General features: G+C 31.7%; 2 protein-coding genes across 2 annotated transcripts; both read right to left on the bottom strand.

Moving 5' to 3' along the window:
- Window positions 1–1,425: 1,425 nt before the first annotated feature.
- Window positions 1,426–8,348, bottom strand: LOC120277494 (protein tesmin/TSO1-like CXC 2). The gene is made up of 11 exons (XM_039284359.1): window positions 8,125–8,348; window positions 6,745–6,905; window positions 5,949–6,675; window positions 4,759–5,234; window positions 4,578–4,652; window positions 3,677–3,857; window positions 3,500–3,595; window positions 3,356–3,422; window positions 2,231–2,393; window positions 1,754–2,108; window positions 1,426–1,670 (listed from the first exon to the last, which is right to left on the bottom strand). Exons 1-10 carry the CDS (start codon window positions 8,173–8,175, stop codon window positions 1,772–1,774), a joined length of 2,334 nt encoding a protein of 777 aa, XP_039140293.1. The 5' UTR covers window positions 8,176–8,348; the 3' UTR covers window positions 1,426–1,670; window positions 1,754–1,771.
- Window positions 8,349–15,610: 7,262 nt separating this feature from the next.
- LOC120276798 (protein tesmin/TSO1-like CXC 3) lies at window positions 15,611–23,120 on the bottom strand. The gene is made up of 10 exons (XM_039283508.1): window positions 22,826–23,120; window positions 21,885–21,928; window positions 21,692–21,757; window positions 20,371–20,464; window positions 19,869–19,930; window positions 18,060–18,240; window positions 17,578–17,672; window positions 16,596–16,779; window positions 16,398–16,505; window positions 15,611–16,318 (listed from the first exon to the last, which is right to left on the bottom strand). The coding sequence occupies exons 1-10, from the start codon at window positions 23,015–23,017 to the stop codon at window positions 16,241–16,243; spliced, it is 1,104 nt and encodes a 367-aa protein (XP_039139442.1). The 5' UTR covers window positions 23,018–23,120; the 3' UTR covers window positions 15,611–16,240.
- Between the last annotated feature and the right edge of the window lie 1,778 nt (window positions 23,121–24,898).

The following is a 24,898-nucleotide window of genomic DNA, read 5'->3' on the forward strand; positions in this document are numbered from 1 at the left end:
TAATATAATTTTATTTTATTTTTAATTTACTGTGGATAATATAAGGTTTATGTTTTGTTGTCTTATGATTGAATTAAAGTTATGAATTTTTTTTATATAAAATATAAATAAATTATGTATTAAATATATGCACAAATATAGAGTTAATGTTTCACAACACAGATTCATTCTTTGATAAAACAAAAACAAGTTGTTAGTATGTCTCTTTTAGGCTGTACTGAATGCAAATAAATGTTTTGATTTATGTTTTTAAATATTGATTTATGGTAGAAATGTTTAGTTTTGGTATTGTACATTTAAAATTCTTGCAAATAGAAAAATTAAAGAGATGATGGTGTGCTTTTTAAAATATTTTATTTAACCAATTGCTATGCCAAGTAAAAAATTATTCATTCACTTCATATTTTTTTCCCAAAAAACATAATTTATCATTTGAATTTAATTTTCAAAAAAGATTTATTATTAAATTAATTAGAATTTTATGAAAATATTTACTCAGTTAATATGATTCCCACCTAAAAAAAACGTTTATTTAAGTTCCAAAAAGTCAAATAAACACCTTAAAATAAATTAATGAAAAATTGGGATCGTATCCCTCTGTTTACATCAAATCAAATCAAATCAAATAATAGAGAATTAAATGCATTTTTTTTCTAAAAAAAAAAAAATCAAAACCTAAATACACTAATTAAGTTACATATAATTTTATTTACACTGTAATTTAAAATATTAAAAATCAAACATCATTTTGTTACAAAACAGTGGATAGAGCAGAGTAATATTTCTATACAACTTGAATTTATTTTACGTTACATATTATATCCCCAGTCTCATCAAATGTTGTTAATAAAAATTTAATAAGCAAGTGAGATTTTTTTAAAAAGTCTTATATTTAAATAATTGATCAATGCAGCTTATCAAGGTAAAAACCTAATTTAAAAAGAGAAATGTTCAATGGGCTGGATGTTTAATCACACATGTACAATACACAAAAAACCTAGTGCCAATAGACCAACAGATCGTCAGTAGTGTCACTACTAAACATGTCCAAAGATCGGACTATCCGCCCAAACCCGAAGGCCCATCTAAAAATTCTTTTTCAAGAAATTTTAATTTAGTCAGAATAGATCTGTTTAAGACAAGAACTAAGGACAAGTCAGATCTGTCATATGTGAGAAAACATTGCAAAAGTGCATTCTTTTTCAGGGTGTACAGACAAAGACACAGACGCATGCATTATTACTTTGTAGAAAGAAGTATTAACCATTCAATGTGTCTCAAGATGATGATGTTGGTCATTGCTAGAAAAGCTAATGGTTATCAATGAGCTCAGGAAAATATTGATTTTTACCCAACATAGTGAAAGGCATCAGAAATCAGATCAATTGTAAGAAAATAAAACAGCGAAAGAATGACGACAGAAAATATTATCAATAAAAGGCACACCTTTATTGTTTATGCGTCATGGAATAGACACATGGTAAAGATATTAGATAAACCACACAAACATAAAGAAATACACACTGCAGATATATTTAGGAAAATACCTCAACTGGAGCTAACTAGTTGAAACGAAAATTTACAGCCATTCAGATGATAAAACCATTTCCGAACTCTTGATATTTAATGCAGTTTATCTGCATCCGGGTTGGATGATGATCCATGGCAATCTAAACACAGATGTGAGAATCCATCAGGGAGCAAGATAGAAAAATTGAAGAAGAAAATTAATAGTAAGGACTAAGGACTTAACCTCAGGAAAATTGTTGTATTATTTCATTGGATTTTCACTGTTCACATCAGTGTTCAGAGATGGGAATGAAGGAATTGACTTCAATATCAATTTCCTTCCTCCTTTATGGTTTGGAGTCAACCGAGTACCAATGTGCGGAGGGGAGACTCTCTTCCGGTTAGGAGATGAAGCCTTGACACCACTGATCAGTGATCTGTTGCCTCTTAAGATTGCCGGAGTGTCATCCCCCAAAATAGACTTCCCGAGACTTCCAAATTTACCACATTGAGGAAGTGGAATGTCACAATTTCTGAGAGTTGTGCATGACTCCAATTGAGAAGAATCTCCAACTGTAGGAGCCAAAGTTTGAGGGGGCCTGCCAATGGAGTGGGAAAAAAAAATCGGCATTTTGACAGATGGTTTGAGGAATAAAGTTCATCAACTCTACCATAATCGAAGTGAAGAGATAAATTTACACAACAATGCATTGTGCTGAACCTGAAATCTTGAGTTGGTGTCGACTGTGACATGTTTTCTGGGAATTGGGGTATGTCAGTCTGAATATTAGCATTTTGTTGACCTTCATCAGGTTTATCAGTTTCTTCACATGCATTCTTTTCTTCCTCTTGATCAAACTCTTCATCACCCAATAATGAAATACCTGCCAAGGAATACAAGAAGAAAGAAGAACTAACAGTATTAGAGTGTCAGAAAGTAATGAGGACAACTGTGAGGTAGTTCTCTGGCATCACAAACTAGATAGAATCTTGCATGGGGGAGCCATGGAGAAAATAAGAGCGCTACATTTCCCCTTGCATCTTTCAAAAAGGTCTGCTGAATTTCTTTATTGATTGTTCATTTCTCACAATATTGGAACAAATAAAAATTTTGTGGACAGGATTCACAAGTATCTCATCAAGTTGAAAAGAGGCTTCAAATAAGAAGGGTGACACAAATATAAGACAAAAAATAATTGGCAACTATTAGTTTTTTGTTGAGTTGTCAGATTAAGAACTGCATCAAGCTAGGAAGGAAATACATTGTAGGATCTCTTGAAAAAGTCCATTGCTGATGGTGGTTTGTTTCAAATGTATTTGCTACAACTTAGTTCAAAATTTAAAGACCTCAAAGGTAAGCAACTTACTGTAGTGGTGACTTAGGTCAGATAATTATTGTATTCACCCAGAATCGGTTCAAGCGAAGAAAAGGTGGATAGTTCAAGATTACACATGAAGCATGAGCATTTGGAGTTTGTCCAACTGAAGTGTAAATATTATTATACATAAAAAAAACCTCACAAAATAAGCTAAAAGTGACATTAGGATGTGCTCCAATATTATATATTAAGTATGAACATGAAGAGTTCATACAATAGATGAGTATAAAAAAAAATTAAAAAAAAAAATCACAAGAAAAAATGACCATATGGAAGAAGACCACCAAAATAAAATAAAATGATGACAGTGATGCATTCTGATCCAAATTTCACGGCATTAGAAAGAAGGAGCTGAGACTCTAAAATATTCACTTAAGGATGATTGACATTTATACCAAATGGCTGGAATAACAAAGCTTACTACAAAGCAAAAATTAACAATTTCTAAAACTGAAATCATCACTCACCATCTTTCCTTCCAAATGCATTCTTACACCCTTCACATCTACAACTAACCGAGCATCCAACGCCACCCTATAAAAAGAAACCAGCCGCCCTGATCAGATACAATACAAGATGGAGTTCACTTTAGCACAGCATAGATGCAAAACCTGATAGCATTCACAGTATTTCTTTAGGCAGCTAGACTTTTTGCAATTACATCCTCTTTTATGCCTGGCAGAAGCAGGAGTCTTGTTTGTGTCTTCCTGTATGTGAATAAGAAAGGTGAAGTCAATAACAAATTACCAGAAAAGGACTCAATGCAAATTTTTAGCTTGCATTTTTACCCCAGTGTCACAAGAAGACTCTGATGCCCTTATTACTTTTGGAGCAAATGCAATTGGATTCCGAGATTCTATCTGCTTACGAGTAGTTAAGACCTTTTCTTGATGAATGGGCTTGTTGAAACAACCTTGACAAGAGCATGGTTCAACACAGAATACTCCAGCAGCAAAGCACTCACAGTACCTGTTGGAAATTTTATGAAAAAGATAAAATTTTTATTAAAAAAAAAATGTTCTCTAACATTTATATCATTGAATAACATCACATAGTATCAGCATAGATTTGTTGTAAGGTTCTCGATCAGAGTAAGGGACACTAAACACATAAAGTCTTCAGTAAGCAGATATCTGGTTGTAGTGTAGTATATTTGTTGCAAGGTTCACAGGTAAACATTTATGTAAAACACATGAAGGGAGAAAAAAAAATGGAGCATTGTTACTGATCAGTTTCTTGAAACGGTAAGTGGCTCAAGAACTCAAAATTAGATCTGATTGGCACACCAAATTCGAGATAACATGGCACATGCAAATCATACATACATATTTTCCTGTTACATAGATAACAGATTCTGAGCTTCAAGACTTGATCAGCTTGAACAGTTGCAAGTAGATAAAACATCAAAAAATTAATGTTAAAGTTGAAGCTTCAAAACCAATCAGAAGATGAGCATGTATAATAAGTGTAGCTAAGATTATAATTATTTTTTTTTTTACCAACTTGAATAATTATTACATCAAAATTATTATAAAGATCAACTTTGACAAGCCAGTAGTGTGTATAATGATCAACTTTGGCAAGTCACTAGTGTGGTGGTGCTTTGTACATCTGATGATACAAAAGCATGACCAGAAAACCACAATGCTGTCTCAGAGTATTAGCAAGTTTTGTTTAAAAGTCACTCACAGCTTCAGGCATTGTGACTTCTTACAGTTGCAACGCTTGCAAGAATCGCTTTCAGAACCAATCTCTGATTTCCGCCTGCAGATAATAAGAAAGACAATAAGTTTTAAACACTGTTTACATGCCAAAGGAATAAGAGATGGGCTGCAACAACAGGGATAACTTGTCAGTATAAAGAGCAGACCTTTTCTTTTTGGGGCTAATCGGACGCAAATCTTCACCGTAAGTAAGTGCAGGCACTTCTGAGGCATCATTTTGCACTATCATAAGATCCTGAATTTCATTCCCAGGAAGTTCGAGGTCCCTTTGGATGGATAAGGACTTATCCTGATGTTCCTGCCCAGTGAATGGAGATAAAGGGCCAGCAGAACTTGGCATACTGATTAACCTTCTCCCAGAAAGCATTGCTCCTCGAGTAAGCAATTTATCCCTAGAGGTTTTTGCAAGAGTATTCAAATGTAAGCCAATGCCAGGCAACATGCATGGTGATCCCGCCCTCAAAGGAACTGGGTGGCTGTCAACAGATGGATGTTCTTCATCGGATGGGCAAGAGATCAAATTATGGGAAGTTGAGTCACTTTGCAGGCTCATTTTAGGAACCCCAGGTACCTCAAAGTTTAGACAGCGCCTCCTCGTGCCACGTTGTTGCTGAAATTCAACCTGCACAAAAAGATAGAAAACCAATGTCTAAAACTTCACCATGCATAAACAAAAGCATCCGCATAAGTAAAGATGAAAGTTAGCAAGGAGTAATGAATGGCTGATAAGAATATGAATTAAATAAATTATAAAATGCATAATTTTAAGACTCATGTGCAATTTACAAATCAGTTCATACGACCTGTAAAAACTGATATACCTAAAAGAACACCACAAACTTGGTGGCACAAACAAAAGAAGCCAACAAGCACTGGAAAGAGGCAAGGTTTTTACTAGAAAGGTTAGAAGTCCATGACAGGCTGTCAGCATGCAGCAATGATTTTGTCCAGAAAGACAAGTGCATCATCAAGCATTACACATGTGCTGTACTGTAACAAACCCCAAACTTTTTCAGCATAAGACCTTCATTTTTTCACAAAGAAACTCCAATAATCAATTTATATTTTTGAAACTGCTAAAAGATGTGTTATTGATCTTCAAGATTTACAGAAGCATATGATTTTACTGGAAAGTAAAATTTAGCTCATAAACTCTGTTATAGAAGCATTACACAGAAATATAATACATTCAACTTATAGCCCATTCATGATTGGAATGGGAATAGAACCGGGCAATGAGCACCTAGAAACAACAATTGTGTAATTACTGCAAACTAAAAAAGCATCTGTGGGAAAAAATTATCAGGTTGGTGAAAAACCTAAACCTACTAGTTACCTTGCAGGCTATTGAAATGCCAGAGGTGAAGCCATAGTCTAATTTATGATTTCTGTCACTTGTTAAAGAGTGATTCTGAAAATTCTCTAAGAAAATTTGAGGTGTCTGATCCATTTCAACTTGCTCTTTTATATGATCTACATCAGGTACACTATTCATTTCTTCAGGACAAGGGAGAAAAGAAACATTAAGCTGCAATCCTTCTGCCACATCATCAGCAACATCTCGTTGGAGGCTAGATGGAAATGAGTTACAGAGCTTCACATCATTTTCTTGTGAATTTTCATTTGGACCATCGAAAGCATCTGCTTCAGTGGAAGGGTCAAAAATCAAAAGATTGTCTGCATCATCACCAATCAAGTTCTCCCAACCACACTGTGTCAACTCTTCCTCATTTGGCTTAGAGTCATGTTTATCCTGATGCTCAACTTGAGTGAGAAATAAACCTTTTCTTTTATCCAGACTCACGTCCCACTTGAGATCAGATCTGGCAATATAGAAGGGTGTGATATTGTGGTTGGGACTCCCACCATCACAAGGCTCAGATTTTGCCAGATCACTTGATACATCAGGACATTCATCTGGGGGGTCAAGATTTGCTTCATTGAGAGAGCATTTTACAGTGCAACCAGATGATCTAATAGCTTGTGCTTCCCCAACACATAAACCATGACCGTTGTCAATGTCAGAAGAAGTCTCATGTTTTGGTAGTTCCGAGAAAGAATGCCTGAGAAAGGAGAGACATCACAATGAAAATTTATGTGGTTGAGATGATGCGCAACAATTTGCTAGTTACCTTAACAAAGACCTCAACTCCTTTTGTGGATTGACATGTGGTGAAGTAAATATTGAAGTAATAGATGCATAACTCAGTGAATGAAATGTTTGCGCAGCATTTACTGATTTAACTGGCTGGATAGGAGACAAATTATTGATGAAGTTGAATACCGGAGAATCCTGCATTCAGAAGCAAATGATAAGACAAGAAGCTCTTGCTCTCGTTGGATATAATAAACCAACGTACTTAAGAACACAAAAATGCCTCTTGGTACATATAGATATACTTGAATAGTGCATGGCTGAAAAGAAAAGCACTCCTGTGGTCATGGAAGAATGACATTATCATCAGCAGTTTAACTCACAAAAGTAGAGTCTTATGCCAAGGTTAACTATTAAAGACCCTAGTGTAAAGAGAAATCATTTCCTCACCTCAAACACTTGAGGCACAGGTTATCAAATGCACAACCCTGCTTGTGGCCGATGCAGTAACACTTTCACAACGGCAAATTCAAATTATGAAAAAAAGGAATACTGAAAAAATTCATTCCTTTCAGGAAGGTATAAAAAGTGAAAACTAAATGCAGGCTGTTAGAAACCACTAGAATCAGGAAAACAACAAATTACCAGCATAGGAAACAATATACATTAAAATAGCAGGATAAGCAGTGCTGGATTTCAAATCCAGTCACAAGGGAAGGGATTGACTTTCTCAAAAGGAAATAATTCTTAATAAACTTGACTTAAACTTTATCTGAAAAACGCAAAACTGCTATAATGACTCTCACTAAGAGCTCATATAAAAAAAAAGAGGTCAGTTATAATTAAGAGTCAAGATACAATCATACCGATGCCCTAAAACCACATGCACAACTAGTTCAGCTTATCAATTTTCCCAACAAAACTGAAATTATGAAAGTTCCTTTTACAAAATCCACCGCTCAAAATCACGGTGAAAAAGAGCACACAAACACTTGAAGCATCCAAAGTACCAACCAAACAGAAGTTTAAAAACTCCAAAAGCCCACTAAACCCCAATCAAGAGTCAAAAACCACAAATTTCAAAACCCAAAACCACAAAAACAAATCACTAAACCAGAACACCATAAAACAAAATAAAACCCTAGCAAAGCAAATACTTCCAACAAAAAATTCCTATTATAAGCAACACATCCAAACTCTCACATCCATCCACACGTAAAAATCAAATCTTTCCAAACTACAAAAGAGAAACAGAACCACTCCTATTCCAACCAACACCCACAAAATCCCTCTCAAATCTTCAAAACAACAAAAAAACAACACACCCCCATCCGTTCCAACAAAAACCCCAACATACCAAAGAAAACCACCTCACAAAACACTCAAAGACCACAAGGAAAAGACACAGCGAAATCACCTCAAACTTAGAGATCGGCGTCACCACCTTACTCCGCTCTGGCGTATCCATTTCCAGAGCTCCAAAACCACCCCCGCATCCTCCTCTAACCTCCTCTCCCCCCTCCCTTTGACCTCCTTTTCCTCCTCCTTACTGTGCTTGGTTTTTCAAGAAGAACGAGGAGCGGGAAAACAGAGATTTTTTTTCTCCTTTCCCTTTCTCGTACTGTTCGCCAAACCTAACACTCAATTTTTACTGAATTATTTTAATTACTCCAAAATATATATATATATATAAATAAATAAATAAATAAATAATAATAATATAGAGAATGAGTCAAGAAGAGGAGCGGGGGCTGTTATCATTTTGATTGGTTTCCATTTCTTGTCGGCCGTTGCGGTCACCGCTCTGGGAGGAGCGGGCCGGTGAGTTTACCGGGTCTTACGTGGAATTTCCTTTTTTATTTTTTATTTGTTTTAGTAAGAAAATAAAGAAGCTGTGATTATTAGCTGTGTGTTTGCTACTTTGCTTATAAATTTTGTTAATCATTTATTAGTGCATTAAATATTATTTTATAACGTTTTTTCTAATTTCATGGATATGCTAAAATTGTTTGTTGTTGTAGCAACTAGTTTAATTATTTATTTATTAGTTTTTTTATCTCGTTTTGGTAACTTGAAAATGTTTATTATATCTAGTGATTTTTTAGTTTTATGAATAAAAATATTTTTAAATATATATATATTTTATGAATACTCATGTAATTTATAATTTTTTTTTTTTTTAGCTTGATTTAGTCTTGTGTGCTATTGTTTGTGGGGTATAATCAAACTTTTAGAATCATACATTGGATTTCATTATTACTTTTAGGTAATGTTTGATTGTTAGAACAAGGAAAGAATAAACCATTATTTTTCAAAATAACTACCAAATGATTGAAGAATAATAGAGAATAAAATAAACTTTTTTTTTTTTTCTTATTTTGAATAAGAGGCTTTATTCTTGAGAATAACTAATTCACTTCTAGAATGATATTAGTTTATTCTCAAAATTAATTATCTTTTTTTTAACAAATTGAGGATAAATAATAATAATTGTTTGTTCACTATTTATTCTAAGTCTCCAATTCCATTTTTTCGTATTATTCACTATTTATTAATATCATACCATCAAACACTACCTCAATATATTTTTTTATCACTTTTAATTTCTTTATCATATACTATTCTTTGGGTTTTTCCAAGCTTGTATACTTTAATACCTACATTTCTCTTTACTAAAATCATGGTTTTACCCCATATTTTTTAAAATAAAAATAAGAAGTTAAATATAAACATATAAACCCCATATGGGACTGCCTTTATTGTCTTTGTCAAAATAATAATAATAAGTCCAATATAAAAATATAAATGTATAAAACAAGAATGGATCAATATACCTCCTTTAATTTATTTTTTAAAAAAAATATAATTATAACTTTTAAAATTCAAACTTCACCATTAGGTTATCTATCCACCTTCACAAGGCCTTTTTGTCCCATCAACAAGTTTGCCCATGGGAATGAAATGATCTCGTTTGTGACCGAAAATGTAATTTTACACAACTAAAGCATGTCAAGGGAAACTTCCTAAGGTCTTTCTGAGTTAACCAAAGCTCCTTTTGGATTAGTGCTACTAGCCTCATTGTTCATTAGGTTCAAGTACTGTAAAAAAATTATTCTTTCAATAATTGTAAAATTGTCATATGGGTCTTGTATATGATGAGTCATATTCTTCATCCTTTTAGAGTTTTACATAGGGGGATTTATATATTATTGTGGAATTATAATTGTTAATATATCATTTCAGGCGCATGACATTTATTGCTTCATGTGTTAGTCCACTTTTTACATGATAAATCCATGGAAAGTCGTTAAGTAGGGATGGCAACTGGTAGGGTATGAGTAGGGTATGCCAAAATCCTTACCCGTACCCGTAACCCCTACCCCATACCCGTACTCGTAACCCCTACCCCATACCCGTACCCATACCCGTACCCTTCAGAGTAAAAAAATCATACCCTTACCCTTACCCTTACCCACAGGGTACGGGTATACCCGCAGGGTACTCGCTTACCCGTTGTTCAAATTATCGAATTAAATTTAAATAATAATAAAAATAAATTAATTATACATTATATTACAATCTTTAAACACATGTCTATAAATTCAAAATTACAAGTTGATATATATTTGTTTATCTTAAATTATATAATCACATAAAAATGACGTCTATTTAGGACTCAATGGTAACTCTACCTTTTGTTTTGTTCATGTTTAACCATCTTGGTTTTTGTTTAAAATTTTTTTATATATCTACTATTTATATTTTATATAGCTTCAAATTTTATAAATATCTAGTAAGATTTTGAATATAAAAAACATTATAAGTAATTCTCATAAGTTATATCCAATTGATTTTTTTATTAGTATCTTATTTTTCATGTTCTTATAATTTATAGAATAAATTATTATAACATTATTTTTATATTTTTTATATTTTTTTAATTTAATTATGATTCTTAATATATATCTAAAATTCAATTTTGATAATATTATCAAATATAAATATAGAAATTAAATAAAATTTAAAATAATATATTAAGAGAAAATTTGAAGTATTATTTTCAAATTAATCACCATGAAAATAGATATTGAGTAAATTGTGAGTAAATGTTTAGTTTAATAAAAAACTATATATATATATATATATGAGAGGGTAAGGGTACGGGTTTTACCCGTACCCTCTTCAACGGGTAAGGGTAAGGGTACAGGTAGGGTAGGGGCATACCCTTACCTGACCCGTACCCGCTCAAAAACTAACAGGTAATATCCTTACCCGTACCCGTACCCGGTCAAAGAAGGTAATATACCCGTCGGGTAGGGTACAAATTGTCATCTCTATCGTTAAGCCACTATAATTGATACAACTCTATACCTATATATCTCTTTGGTAGCATTTGTCATCTTTGTCAATATACATAGATCTCGGAATATATTAAGCCTAATTTTTATTTATCATTAAATAAAAATAGTAGTTAATTCAATTATGCCATTATGGATCTTAATTTTCAAAAGCATATATTAAAGAAAGAGAAAAAGATAATATGGTTGTTCATAGCAACGTCCCCGGATATTAGAAAGGTAGATAGATAATTAAGAAGAGAGAAATAGGAACATATTGGTTCATGAATACTATCATGAACAGTGCCGGACCATTATACTTCGAACTGGGTTTTCAGTTATTAAGTTGTGCTTTGGTTATATTTTACCTTATGTTATGGCTTTAGTAGAAATAAAATTTGACAGTGCTATCAATTCAGTTACTGTTATGATTATGATCTACAGTTCAGATTAAAATATTATAAATCTCATTTTTTACTGTGTTATTATTTATAAGCACAATATTGTTGAATTTCAATCATGTGGTTCAACATCAATGTTCGTAAATATATGATCTACGGTGCAACTTTAGAAAGAAAAGCTTTTAGATTTATATAAGTATTTGTATATATGTATATATATAAAATAAAAAAAAAACTTTTTTTATTATATTACAATTTTGGTATGAGTCCATTGGCCAAGCAACCTCGCTGCAGTCCAAAACGGTTTCCGTGGTCCTGGGAATGACTGGGCTTTGGTCTTTAAAACGTTTTCTCAGTGTCTGACAACGTCATCACGCCAAGCTGTCAACATTCCCTTGCCATCTACTCACTTTTTTTTTAAAAAAAAAACTGAAAAGGTTCTCTAATTTAATTTAATATTAACAAACTTAATAAATCAATGCATATATGTCCTCACATTTTGTGTGTGATTAATTAAGCTCACGAAGAAGCCCTTAGCTCACAAAAGAATCTAGTATGAAAAACATGGGCCTCTAAATACATTATTTGCAAGTAACACCCTTCAAATTTTTTTTTTTGGGGGACAAATGGGCCAATAGCGACAAACACATCCCACTTTTAAAAAAATGTTAAAAAGATATATGGATATAGAGGGGCATTCATTATGGTAACTTAACGATCTTTTAAAAATTTATTATTTGGAGTGGACTAACACGTAGAGCAACGAGGGCGGAGCCAGAAATTATATAGAGGGGACAATTACAAGTTTTAAAATAATTAATTAACAAAAATTTTAAATTATAAAATACATTTAAAATTTTTTATAACAATAAGTAAAATCTAAAGAGAAATAATTAGAATTAATTAATATATTAAAATATATTGTTATCAAAATTTAGATTTCTTTATAATTCTGATTCAGGTGGCTTACGATAACTAGAGGTTTTGAGATGTCTTTTCACATACTACTAAACTCATAATAAAATGATATATTTAAAATTTGTGAATAAAACTTAACAAAGTAAAAATCTAACTAGAAAATTATAACAATATAAAAACTACAAAAGCTTTTATTTATAATTAAAATAAATAAATATTATATTAATTGTGGAGAAATAAATGCATGAAAAGCCATTACAAAGATCATAATAGAATTTTAAAAAGTTAGTGAGAGAAGATATGAATGATGAAGCATTAAAATAAATATTTAATATTTTTAAAATCTAAAAATTAACTCAGATTAAATTACATTGATTAAATATTAAATTAAAATATTTTTTATTATGTTAATTATTGATAGTCTTTCAAAATTTGATTTTTTTAATTATTATTAAATATATCTAAAGATGAGGATTTTAAAAAATAAAGGCCTAAAGTAATTCCTTCATTACCCCTTGAGTTGATATTGTTCTAATTTATAATTATAAAAATATAGATAATATTTTAAATTAAAAAGATTCTCGGACATTTATCTAAATTCATTTAAATAATTTTTTAAAAATTTAATTTTTATATATTATTTACATTTAAGATCTTAGTAATTACAAAATAAACTAATATTTAAATATTTTTGAAAAATAATAACTTTCATTTAAACATCTATATAAATTAATCATAATTTAAAATTTATTTACTAAATCAAAGTTTTAATATTTCTCAAATCCCTAAATCAATTCACATTAATCAATCATACATATTTTTACAAATTTTCACAAAATATTTAAAAATAACAAACTCAACAAAAACATCTAATAAATGAGAAATAAAAAAAATCAAAAAAATCAAATCATTCAACTAAAAAAATAAAAAATAATGAATATATAAAAAAAATATAAAAATATAAAAATATATAAAGATAAAAAAAATTAAAAATTATTATATATATATATATATATCTAAAAAATAAAAAAATAAAAAAAACTTTGAAATAGCCGGCGGAAGGGGAGAATAGCGAGCGAGGGTGGAGGGGAGGGAAGGAGAAGGCGGGTCAACAGACCCGGCCGACGACAAGGGGGGATAGAGAATACAAATTTTCCCATAAAAAACTCAAATTGAGACCTAGTGAATATTGAATAAACACCGTAGGCGGGGATTTTGAACCCGAGTTTGCTATTCAATTTTATTTTATTATAAATTTATTATTATTATTATCTTCATTGCATAACAAAAATTGGTGCTTTAGTTTTGAAATAAATCTGTGTTAATTATAAGAAAATTAATCTTCATAGTCCACTAGTTCATAGGTTTTCACAATTGAATGAATATAATGTGTTTTTAATATCATAAGATTTTCAAACTTCGCAAAATCTCACAACAACTAACACATTTCCCCGCATAAAAATTTTAATTATATCCTCATACACAGGGATGACAATGTGGCAGTGTGGGGGCATGCTTTAAAGATCATAATATTTTCAAATATTCCAAAATCTAACAACAACTTATATGTAACTAAAAGATTTATAACTTAGTAATATTTGATCTTATTATAAAAAATATAAGTGAGATAATAAAAAAATTTCAAGTTCAAGACTGGTTCGAAACAATAATAGTAACAGGTCATCAATAATGATGCATGAATTAGACAATTAATTCACAGCTCATACTTACATGTCCGGCTTAGGGCAAATTTTGCAAACCCCCCCTCTTTTATATTTGTTTTCCAATAAAAATATATATTTTCACTATTTTTATTTTAGGTCATTTATATCAATTAAAAAATTACAATACTAAAATAAAAAAAATACTGTAATATATATAGGGCCATATAAATAAATTTTTACATCAAAATTATTGCACAGTAAAGTTACTGCATATCAAAATTATTGTACAGTCAAGTTACAGCGTTAATAAGTACCACGATGAAAATATAAAATAAATATAAAGAAGAAGCTTTAATAAATACAGGTACAGAAAGTAACAGAGGGTAAATTAGAAGGCCGTTAACTAATGATGGAGATCACGTGATTCTCGCCAAACCAACCGCGAGTGCAATCTTTGCCCGTGTACTAATTAATGGTCAACCCAACTTCATGTGCATGTGACAACAACATACGTGTTCATCTTTTTTTTTTTTTTTTATAAATTTTATCTATCAACCTTACTATGGCACAATAAAATCCAAATTTGTCTTAAAATGCCTTTCTCATGTTACCTAAAAACTGGGAAAATGAGAAATATTTTATATATTTTTTTTAAGTGAATATAGAAACATTTTTTTAAAAAATTATTATAATTAAAAATAGGGAAAACACACTTGGAAAACATACCCTATTTTTTAATTTTTTTTGTTGCATATTTCTTGATAAATAATATGACTGGATAGTCCATATTTTATTCCTTTACCAAATATAAAATTGTGATTTATCTACACAATTAAAAAACAAAAAGACAAAAAACTACAATGGGATAAATAGATTTGCACTTATTTCTATTTTCAACCTTATATCGTAAAAATTACTTATTAGTAATCTTTAACAAACCTCTATTAATTTTTTTTTAAAAAAATTAGTTTTAAAATATTTATTTTAATTAATATTAATCAAGTGACAAACATATTCAGGTAAGGTTTTCACAATCCCAAACAAGCATGAAACATCACTGGGGAAAGGGTGGCAAAGTACAAACTAAAGCTTTAGCACCCCACTATCTCTAAGATCATATCATCATTCTATAAAATCCAAGGGAAGAAGTGTAAATTTACTAAATTATGACTCTCATATCATGCGCTCTGAATCACATGCAGCACAAAGACACACCACCACCACACACACATGATGTACACTGAGATATGTTTTAACTTTCACTCTTTGTATTGATACCTGCCCTGACAATTTGCATTATAATATGGATTTGTTTAATTAACAACAAAGTTTAGATCTCTGACAACTATCCGTAGTAGTTTGCAATTGGGATTTATCTTATTCTGCAAATCATGCTACCAAACAGTAGAGGAATGTTGGGAGTCAGACAGATCTCCTCTCTCTCTTTCTATCTCTTTCTATATATATATATATATATATATATGTATGCATTAATATATACAATTAATATATACAAACATTCATACAAATAGATACAAGCAAGAGTTGGTCCTGAACTGTATAGTTATTGTTCAAGTTGGCAATCTGTAAAATTCCAATTGATGAAGTGACAAAAATAAAAATTCCATGCCCTTGGCATTATACAGAAGAAACCAACTGGAATGGATTGATACAGTAGGGGACCAAACCAACTTGTATATTTTTCGGTACCAGAGATGAAAATACATTTACAAGTACAGTCATGAATTATTGGTACAATTTCACCTTACATACGTAAATATGTATATGTTTTACTGCATGAATGAGTGCTAGATTGATTGCCAATAATGGAATTATTAATTAACATGAGATCTAATAGCGACAACAAAATGAAACAGCAAGAATTATTTTTTGAAATAGTATTTCTGTTTCTGCTGAAATCCAAATCAAGTATGATCTGCTCATCTAAAATAACTAGCCTTGAGTTATTTAGCAAGAAAAGCAAAACACAAGTGATTTCATGAAAACCTATGAAAGGCAAGTAAGCCTAAAAATCTGGTTGTTTTAATCTGTTCATAGTATTCAATCCAAGATGAGCATAACTATCAACCTTGTATCATTGTCAAGTGAAACACCACAGGCCTCTAAACAATAGCTAATATAGTCAAGAGTCTCAAGTATGGGAAGTTTATCATCATAGAAGGATCAGAGTTGGGAAATACATACTAGATTGTTCAAAATGCTGGTGGTTTGATTCCGCATAAATTCTGACATCCTTCACATTTGCAGTCGGATGAACATCCTAGTAGCGACTTCAAAACAAAAATAGAAAAACAGATTAGACAACATACATGGAAGAGATCCTTTTAGATAAGCAGAGAAGGATGTAACCTTGAAACACTCGCAGGATCTATCCCCGCAGCCTGGATATTGGCAAGCACAGCCACTAGTATACATGGCTGTATCATAAGTTTGGTTTTTGGAAGATGATCCTCTTGGCTAGTTGAATGAAAAAAGTAAAATTAATATTCATTGGAAAATGGAAAGCATATAGCATTTCATGTGGCCAACTTAAGTATTGATCATTACCCAAACATAGTCAGAAAAATAGGATATTAGTATCGATTTTGGAGTGAATGCAAGTGGATCCCTAGATTCCACCACCTTCCTGGCCGTCATAATAATGCTCTCCTCATCGCCAATTCGGTTGTGACACTTTTGGCAAATACACAGCTCAGAACAGCGGGATGAAGTGGCAAAACACTCGCAATGACTGCTTGAAATGACACCATACAAAGAACATCACCAAACTTAGAACACCAAGGAATATCAAATGCATGTATTTGTCAGGCAAGCCGTTTGGTCGGAGAGAGAACAAAAACATTAAGGATGGCACAATCTCAAAAATACGAGACAAATAAAGAATATGCCCCTCAGAAAGGCCATGAGAATAAATTACCTGAGCAGAATGCCAATGAAGTTACAATTATCATCCTAGTGCTCTCAACACAGTAATGCCAAAAACAAAAATCCCAAATTGGAAAATTGTATTGAGCCATCACGGTTAGTAGACATTCCATGAATTGATATAAAATGGTGAACAGCAAATAAACATGATATTAGGCTTTATGTGATCTCTATTATCTCAAATGCAAAACTTCTGGATTACTAATTGCAAACGTGAGGACATTTGGAACTTGTATGAATTTCAGGAAAAATCAGCTGTTTCAGTTAAAAATTTGCCAATGTTAAGTAAATTAGGTAATAATGAGTGCTATTGGTGACCGTCAGCAGCAACTAAATGGGAAAAAGTTGACAGCTTGAAGGACAAGTCCATGACAGCAGAATCTGAATTTGAAAACACAAATTATTATATTGGTTCGCCGTCACTCCCCAGATCTAAATATTTGGTCCATAACTATGCAAAATATAACATTTTTATCCAACTTTTATGCATTATTTATTCCATTCAATTTTATGATAAAAAATCCCTTCCAGGCAACCCAGCCCCTAAATATATGATACTTTTACAAAAATCATGTTGATTTTCAGTTTTTCTGGTGATACTCACAATTTCAAGCATTCTGAGTTCTTACAGCTACAGCGCTTTGAAGGACCCCATTGTGTTCCAGGGAAGTGTTGTGGAATCTCTGGTGCGCTAATTGCCTGTAAAACATAACTCACCATAAACGACTAGGCATTTTAAACAAGCTTCATATATGATTTTTTACGCTATGTTGATGATACAAAATCAGATAGCATCAGAAGTGTTTCATAAGATAGCCTGACATTAGAAACTATTGAAGTAAAATTTATGGCAGCTGAAGCAGAAGTCAGACAGTTTTTGTTCGTAATCTAAAGCTCAAGCTGGCCCAAATAATTTAAGTCTTTTTTCTCTTTTTTGGGCCAACATGAGCTCAAGAAATTTACTGACTTAGCCAGCAGGAGATTGGCTGCTTTAGACTCCTACAACAAGGTGAACAAAATAATATCACTAACCGATCACAACTTAACACACCACCATGCATAAAAGGCCTTCAATTGGCATTGTACCTGTGGGTTTGTAAACCACCAAAAAGCTTCCATTTCTTTGTCCTGAATTGCAAGTGGCTGAACATTCCCCATCAATTCGGGATCAATCACACTGTCAGACATGACACTGACACAGTTTAAACATCCTTGACATTGACAAAGCTCTTTGCAAGGCACTCCAGAAGAATAGCACGGACAATCACTGCATGAAATGTCAACAAGTTGAAAATGTAATCAGAGTTAAAAGGTTTGAACAACAAGGGAGATCCAAAGCTGAAAGCTAAAAGACAATAAATTAGTGGGGGCAAGCTTGAAAGGGACTACAGCAGAACTATCCATGCTTAAGAAAAAAAACTTAGGTACAGTAAAGCTATAATGTAGTTTTAATGAAAGCAAAAGACATGTAATACCATCAGTACACTAGTGTTCTCACCATGCCTACACAACCTAGAAAAAATAAATTTGAATCTGTAAAACTGCTGCTGTTAGTGAAGAAGGTTGAGCCAAAAATAAAACAAGAATACAGATTTCTGCATATAAGCAAGATAATTGGATTTACGTCTGTGAATTTCTCTTGTAATGGAAAAATTATATATGTAAAAGGAATTAAAAATTGGAGATATGATCAATTATTTCAATGAGAATTTGCTAGTTAAAAGTAAGTTAAGGCAAACTATTAGTGTAGCAAGCAAAAGCTAATAGAAAGACAAATGGTTAGCATACCAACCTTCTTTCAGTTTGAAAATAAAGAGGTGTTCCTATTTTAAATTTAATTGTTTGGTGTCACTCCCCCATTCTGGAAACTAAAATTAATGAATATAGCTAATAGGAACAGTCTTATTCATTTTTCCTTTTGAACCGTCTAGTTGCCTTCCTAGCAATTAATGATGGATATACTTTGCATGACATCACAGTTTGATATTCATCCAGCCTCTTTCAGAGCAATAAATACAGCAAACTCAGACTGACACACCAACAAGAAAGTATGATAATATTTTCAGAGAGCAAGGTAAATCAAATGAATAGAGAATGTAATTGAAATATTTTTATCATATCAAATATTCTTGAGGTGACACACGGTTCAAAAAGTCTTAAGTGCATTGGATTGGCTTCTCTACACTTTATTAGCTTAACAGCAAACCTCCTAGATTACTGTCTGCATATATTTGGACATGCAAGCTTTCATTAATTTGAAAATAGCCATCTGTTTTGATTAAAAAATTCTGATAAGTGAGTAAATTAGCTAAGCTGACCACTTGTGACTGTCAGGAGATACTAAAAGGGGGAAAAAATTAGCAGGTGGAGTTAAAACTTTTACCAACGCAATCTTTCTGACAACGGAAAAATTCTGCCATTGGTCTGCCATCACTCATTAAATCCAAATATTAGATTCATGGATATCCAAATATAACATTGTTATAAATATTTCATGCTTTATCACCTCCATTGCAACTTTATAATTGATTACTTCACACAATATCACCATTAAAATTTATGCAGCACAGTGATTTTTCAAATCACAATTTCTTGAGATTATATGCAGTTAAGACAAAATGTGCTTTGGACTAGCATGCCAACTTAATCCAAGTGTGCCCAGTTCATAAAAAATGGGCTAGATAAATATTGCATCTTATGTACATAAGATCAAACTAATTTTGATCATAAATTCATAAATTTCAATGTGGCAGTATTTTACGCACCCAGTAAAAGTTAAAAAAAAAATAAATAAAGAGAAAATAAAGCAATTCTCCTTTTGAGAATGTAAGCAGGAAAGCACATAACACTCTTACTACAACAATGTTGACTTTAAGTTTTGGTAGAGGTACTCACATCTTCAGGCATTCCGATTTCCTACAGTAGCAAAGCTCCCGGATATACTGAGATGAAGGTTCCTACAAAACATAATTGTACACCAACATCTTTGTCAAATAGCAATTCAAATAATGTTTGCTATGTGATTTTTGATGCTATGACGATGATACAATCATATAGCATTCGCAGAATTTCTTATAGCTTGCCATTCTGCTATTTAAGCCAATTATATGACAATGCAAGCAGTAGTTTTTTTCCAGACCTGAAGCCAGAGACTGGACTGAAGTTTAAGATAATAGTTATTAAGCATAGGCCATCTGCTCAGGCTTAGGAAGCAGAAACCTGGCCACTTTAGACTCCTATGGCTAGATGAAAAAAACTAGTGATGTTCTATGTTACACCACAAATAAATCACTGGCATGGCAGGATTTCGAATGGAGTTGTTTCCCAAGGTCCACATAAAATCCAGAACCTCCTTCTATTTTGGCTCAAATGCAAGAGGCCAGCAATTTTCTATCACCTTTTGCTCGTCTTCATCTTCCAAAAAGTTCGGACAATCTTTACACAGGCAAGCCTTTATGCAACAAGAACCAGTAAGATAGCACGGACATTCTCTGCTTGAAATGGCCACAAGAATTAAAAGGCCTGTAGAATTCTAATGGTTTTCATAGTAAGACAAATAAATGTGTTGGAAGAACATTTTAAAAAAAAAAGTTAAGGAAAACTGCGTACAAGCAAGATATTGAGGTTTACAGATGTGAAACTCTTTCATAAAGGCAAAACTTGTAGACAACAAGTAAATCAACATTTTATAATACAATCAGCTACTTCAATTAAAAAAACTGCTGTCAACAAGTAAAATCCAATTAATTGTTGGCATAACAGTTGAAAGCTGCCAAAAAGCCATAGTCATAGCAGGTAAAGGATAGCATGCTAATGTTGCTTCTGATTGAAAATAAACAGGCTGCTCTATCTAAATTCCATTAAAACAATGACATTTAAAGAAAAAAGAAACAGTTTTGATCAAAATTATATGTTATCTTGTCTTCCATGTAACTAACAATGAATTTACTGTGAAAAATATCACCATTAAGATATGAATTCTGTAGCAATCAGAACAAAAAAAAGAAGCAAGGGACTCTTAAGTGTAGATGTACACAGTAAGTATGATAAGCAGTGTTTTCAGATAGCAAGGTACATAAAATAAAGAGGGAATATAATGCAGAAACTTCTTATCATATCAGAGTTATTTGGGGTGGTGCATGGTGCCATGGTTCTAGGGGGACATTATGCATTATCCTAAGTTATCCCACCACCTCCAACCAAGCAAGCCAAGCCATGTTAGGGTTATCCCACAAATCTTTTGTGCATGTTCCAGCTATTTAAATATATCCAATGAGTGATTATTTTATTTTTAAAAATTAATATTAATAAACATCCAGTATTATTTTAAAAAACAATTTAATATTAAAATTTAATTAATAAATAATTAATTAAAATTTTGGTTTATTTTATAAAAAAAAAACCTCTCTAAATTAAATTCAAACAACCAAGCCCAAACTCTAACCAAAGTACATTTGACTGGCTTCTACTATCTCATCTGCACATTTTGTACTTGTGGAGCACCAGAGTACCCCATCTTGTTAGTGGAGTTATATCAACTATAATTATGGGCATATCATTCACTAATTCTGGCAAGATGATTGTAATATGAGAGACATAAACGGATGCAAGAGAGAATAAAGCAATGGTCTCTTGGACTAACCTCAGGTAAAGACATGCTAGTCTTACTACAACTGACTAGATTAGGTTTAACAAAAAGAAAAAAAAAAGGTGCTCACTCTGTGAAGCATAATGAAGAGTCTTCGCATGCACAATAGAGCAATCCATCTCGTTCAAACTCAGACCTGCAAATAATTAAGTAAGCTCAAATTGTGGACACTGTTTGTGTGCTGAGATACATGCACGTGCGCATATGTGGAAGCAGCAGAAATAGGGTAAAAAAATTATCAGTTCAAAAGGAAGATCCTTCACCATTCCCCCCGTTGAACAACTATGACTTCAGGAACCCTTGGTGCCTGTAAAACCATCACAATAAACTTGAGATACTGAGTTTCTTGTCTGCAACACACAAGCTACCAATAAGCAACCATGTCATGTACCAACGTTCATTGTGGTTATTTCTTCTGTTTTCTTGTTAAATATTGTAATTCCACACTTACTGCCACTATTTTGATTACTCAAAATTATTGAACATTAAAAGATTCTATTTCTTTCATGAATAGCAAGAAATAGTCATAAAATCTTCAGTACTAATGTCAAGCATGTTAAGTTTTTATACAGATTTTATCCAGAGAATAGCATAAGTTTCCCTAGAAATACCCAAGCTTTGGGAATTTCAATAATGTGTCATATTGAAGTATACAACCAAGCATAAGCGAAAGAACTTGAAAACACAGAACAAATGCATAACATTATACAAACATCAAACTTGGGATTCCATTTAATTGTAGGGAAATCCTAACTACAAGAACAACTTAAATGGAGATCTCAAAAACCTTATAGATCAAAGACTGCATATATAAATCAAGTTCAAACTTACCAACTATCCAAGAAACCGAAAAGCTTACATATACCTAATTCTTCTAGCGAAAATGTGGAAGATAACATCCAAAAGCCAAAAAATCAAGAAACCTAAGAATTCAAAATCCCATCAAATCCAAATCCGCAACTGAAATTCCACTCATTCAAACCCTAAAGCAAGAAAAGAATCACCTTGCATCGTCGATTGGCAAGAAAATACCCAAATTTCAACGAATTCCGAAACAAAAATCTAAGATTTAAGCGACAGAGAATCCCCAGCTCTCACCCCCAACGTTTCAAGAACAACATAAAACAACAAGATTCAACAAATAGAAACCTTAAAAACAGCAAGAACAACAACGAAAAAGTTTCCAAATAAGAGAAGAGATCACCTCGTGGTTCGAATTCTGGATCATTTCCACATCTCCATTGCTCTTGTTGTTCGAATCCTGGGCCATTTCCACGTCTCCATTGCTCTTGTGGTTCGAATTCTGGGGCATTTCCACGTCTCCATTGCTCTTGTGGTTCGAATTCTGGGGCATTTCCACGTCTCCACTGCTCTTGTGGTTCGAATTCTTGGCCATTTCCAGAGCTCCAAAGCAATGCAGCTGTTGTACACCCTCTCTTTCTCGAGTTTTGAAGAAGAACCAGCGAAGCGGGATTCCAGAGATGAGAGAAGCATCAAATGGTTCTTATAGATCTTTTTTTGTTTTTTATTTTTTTATTTTTTTGCGTAAACCTCCCTGAATTAATTTTATTTTCAGATATAACTGATTTTTTAAATTAATTTATTATTTTTGGTTGTGTAAAAATATAAACTCTTTTATTTTCCAAAATCCTATCATCTGATTCATCTTCATCTATATTCTATAATAAGGGATGAAATTGTTAATGTTAATTAATAATTTAATTTCTATATATTTTTAAAATATTTTTATTAATGTTAATATTTTAATGTAACTAATAAATGCATTTATTTTGTTGAGAAATATATATATATATATAATAAATTTTAAAAAATATTATGAAAAAACCTTCAAACAATTACAACCAAGCAAATCTATCCGGTTTGGGTGGCTAGCGGTACTAACTTTAGGCCGCTTGTAATTGTAATGTTATGTATGCAATAGATTATTTTATGGGATACATTTGCAAATATTCATTTATGCAAACCTTGTTGGGTTGGGAGGGCATGCACTCTAAGCCAATTATTATATAACAATGAAAACTCTAATGTTATAATTATAAATAACCGCTTTAAACAGAAATTGGTATAATTTAGTTTTAAAAGGTTTCATCAACATTTATTAAGCCATTAAAATTTTCAATTATTAATACCATATTTAATATAAATTTATTTAAAGTCAATTATTTTATAACAATGAAAACTCTAATGTTATAACTATAAATAACCGCTTTAAACAGAAATGGGTATAATTTAGTTTTAAAAGGTTTCATCAACATTTATTAAGCAATTAAAATTTTCAATTATTAATACCATATTTAACATAAATTTAAATTTAAATATGACAAAAATACTTAAAATTATTCCCAAAAACACTTTCAAAACAGTTTATACATATATTTTAATAGTATGCATAGATGTATAGGTGGAGTTTGTATAGATAAAAACATGAATATGTTGTTTTACAAGGGCAAATATAAAAATTTCCTTTTAAATTATGAAAAAACTTTGAAATTATGAAATATAGATGTCGCATAGAAATGAAGTTAATTAAGCCATGTATTTGTGAGTTCCTCTTAGCTTTTTTGTGTTTTCATGCTACTTTTTTCAAAAATAAAAAAAAAGAAGTATGCGAAACTGAAAACAGTAAAGTTGTATATATATATATATATATCAGTGTAGAAATAGATAATTATATTTATATTTATATTTATATTTGTCTCTATAATTTATGCACAAATATAATATACTAAAAAGTTATTTGAATGGTGGTGCATGTGTTTATTATGTTGGCATTCAACATAATTATAGAATTGAGAAGGAAGATGCAAAATTCCCAACTAAATTTCAAGCAAAATTGAATATATGCATTTTTATCATACGTAAATCAAACTAAAAGCTCCATGAACAACTACACAATAAAGAGTTGGTAGTTGTTGCTCTACATTCCTTAAAAGGAAAAAAAAAAAATACTAAGATTAGACAGCATCAATAACGATGATGGGATCTGCCATGGCAATGTCTCACCACACAGAACAAATTGTTCAATAACGATGCTCGAAACAAGTATGCCATGTTTTTTGGTGGAAAATGTGGAAAATGTGGTATATACCCATTCTTTTTTCTTCCTGACTTGAATATCTCCAAATTGTCAAATAATTAGAGTAAGATGTTACCACATAAATCATGTAATTAGAGTATATGGCATCATTAAAATTACCTACTGAGATGACTTTCTTAAGTTGTCACTATCAAGACTTTAGGCATTAGGTGTATATAT

The sequence above is a fragment of the Dioscorea cayenensis genome, chromosome 15, assembly GCF_009730915.1.
Source record: "Dioscorea cayenensis subsp. rotundata cultivar TDr96_F1 chromosome 15, TDr96_F1_v2_PseudoChromosome.rev07_lg8_w22 25.fasta, whole genome shotgun sequence".
Taxonomy (NCBI): domain Eukaryota; kingdom Viridiplantae; phylum Streptophyta; class Magnoliopsida; order Dioscoreales; family Dioscoreaceae; genus Dioscorea; species Dioscorea cayenensis.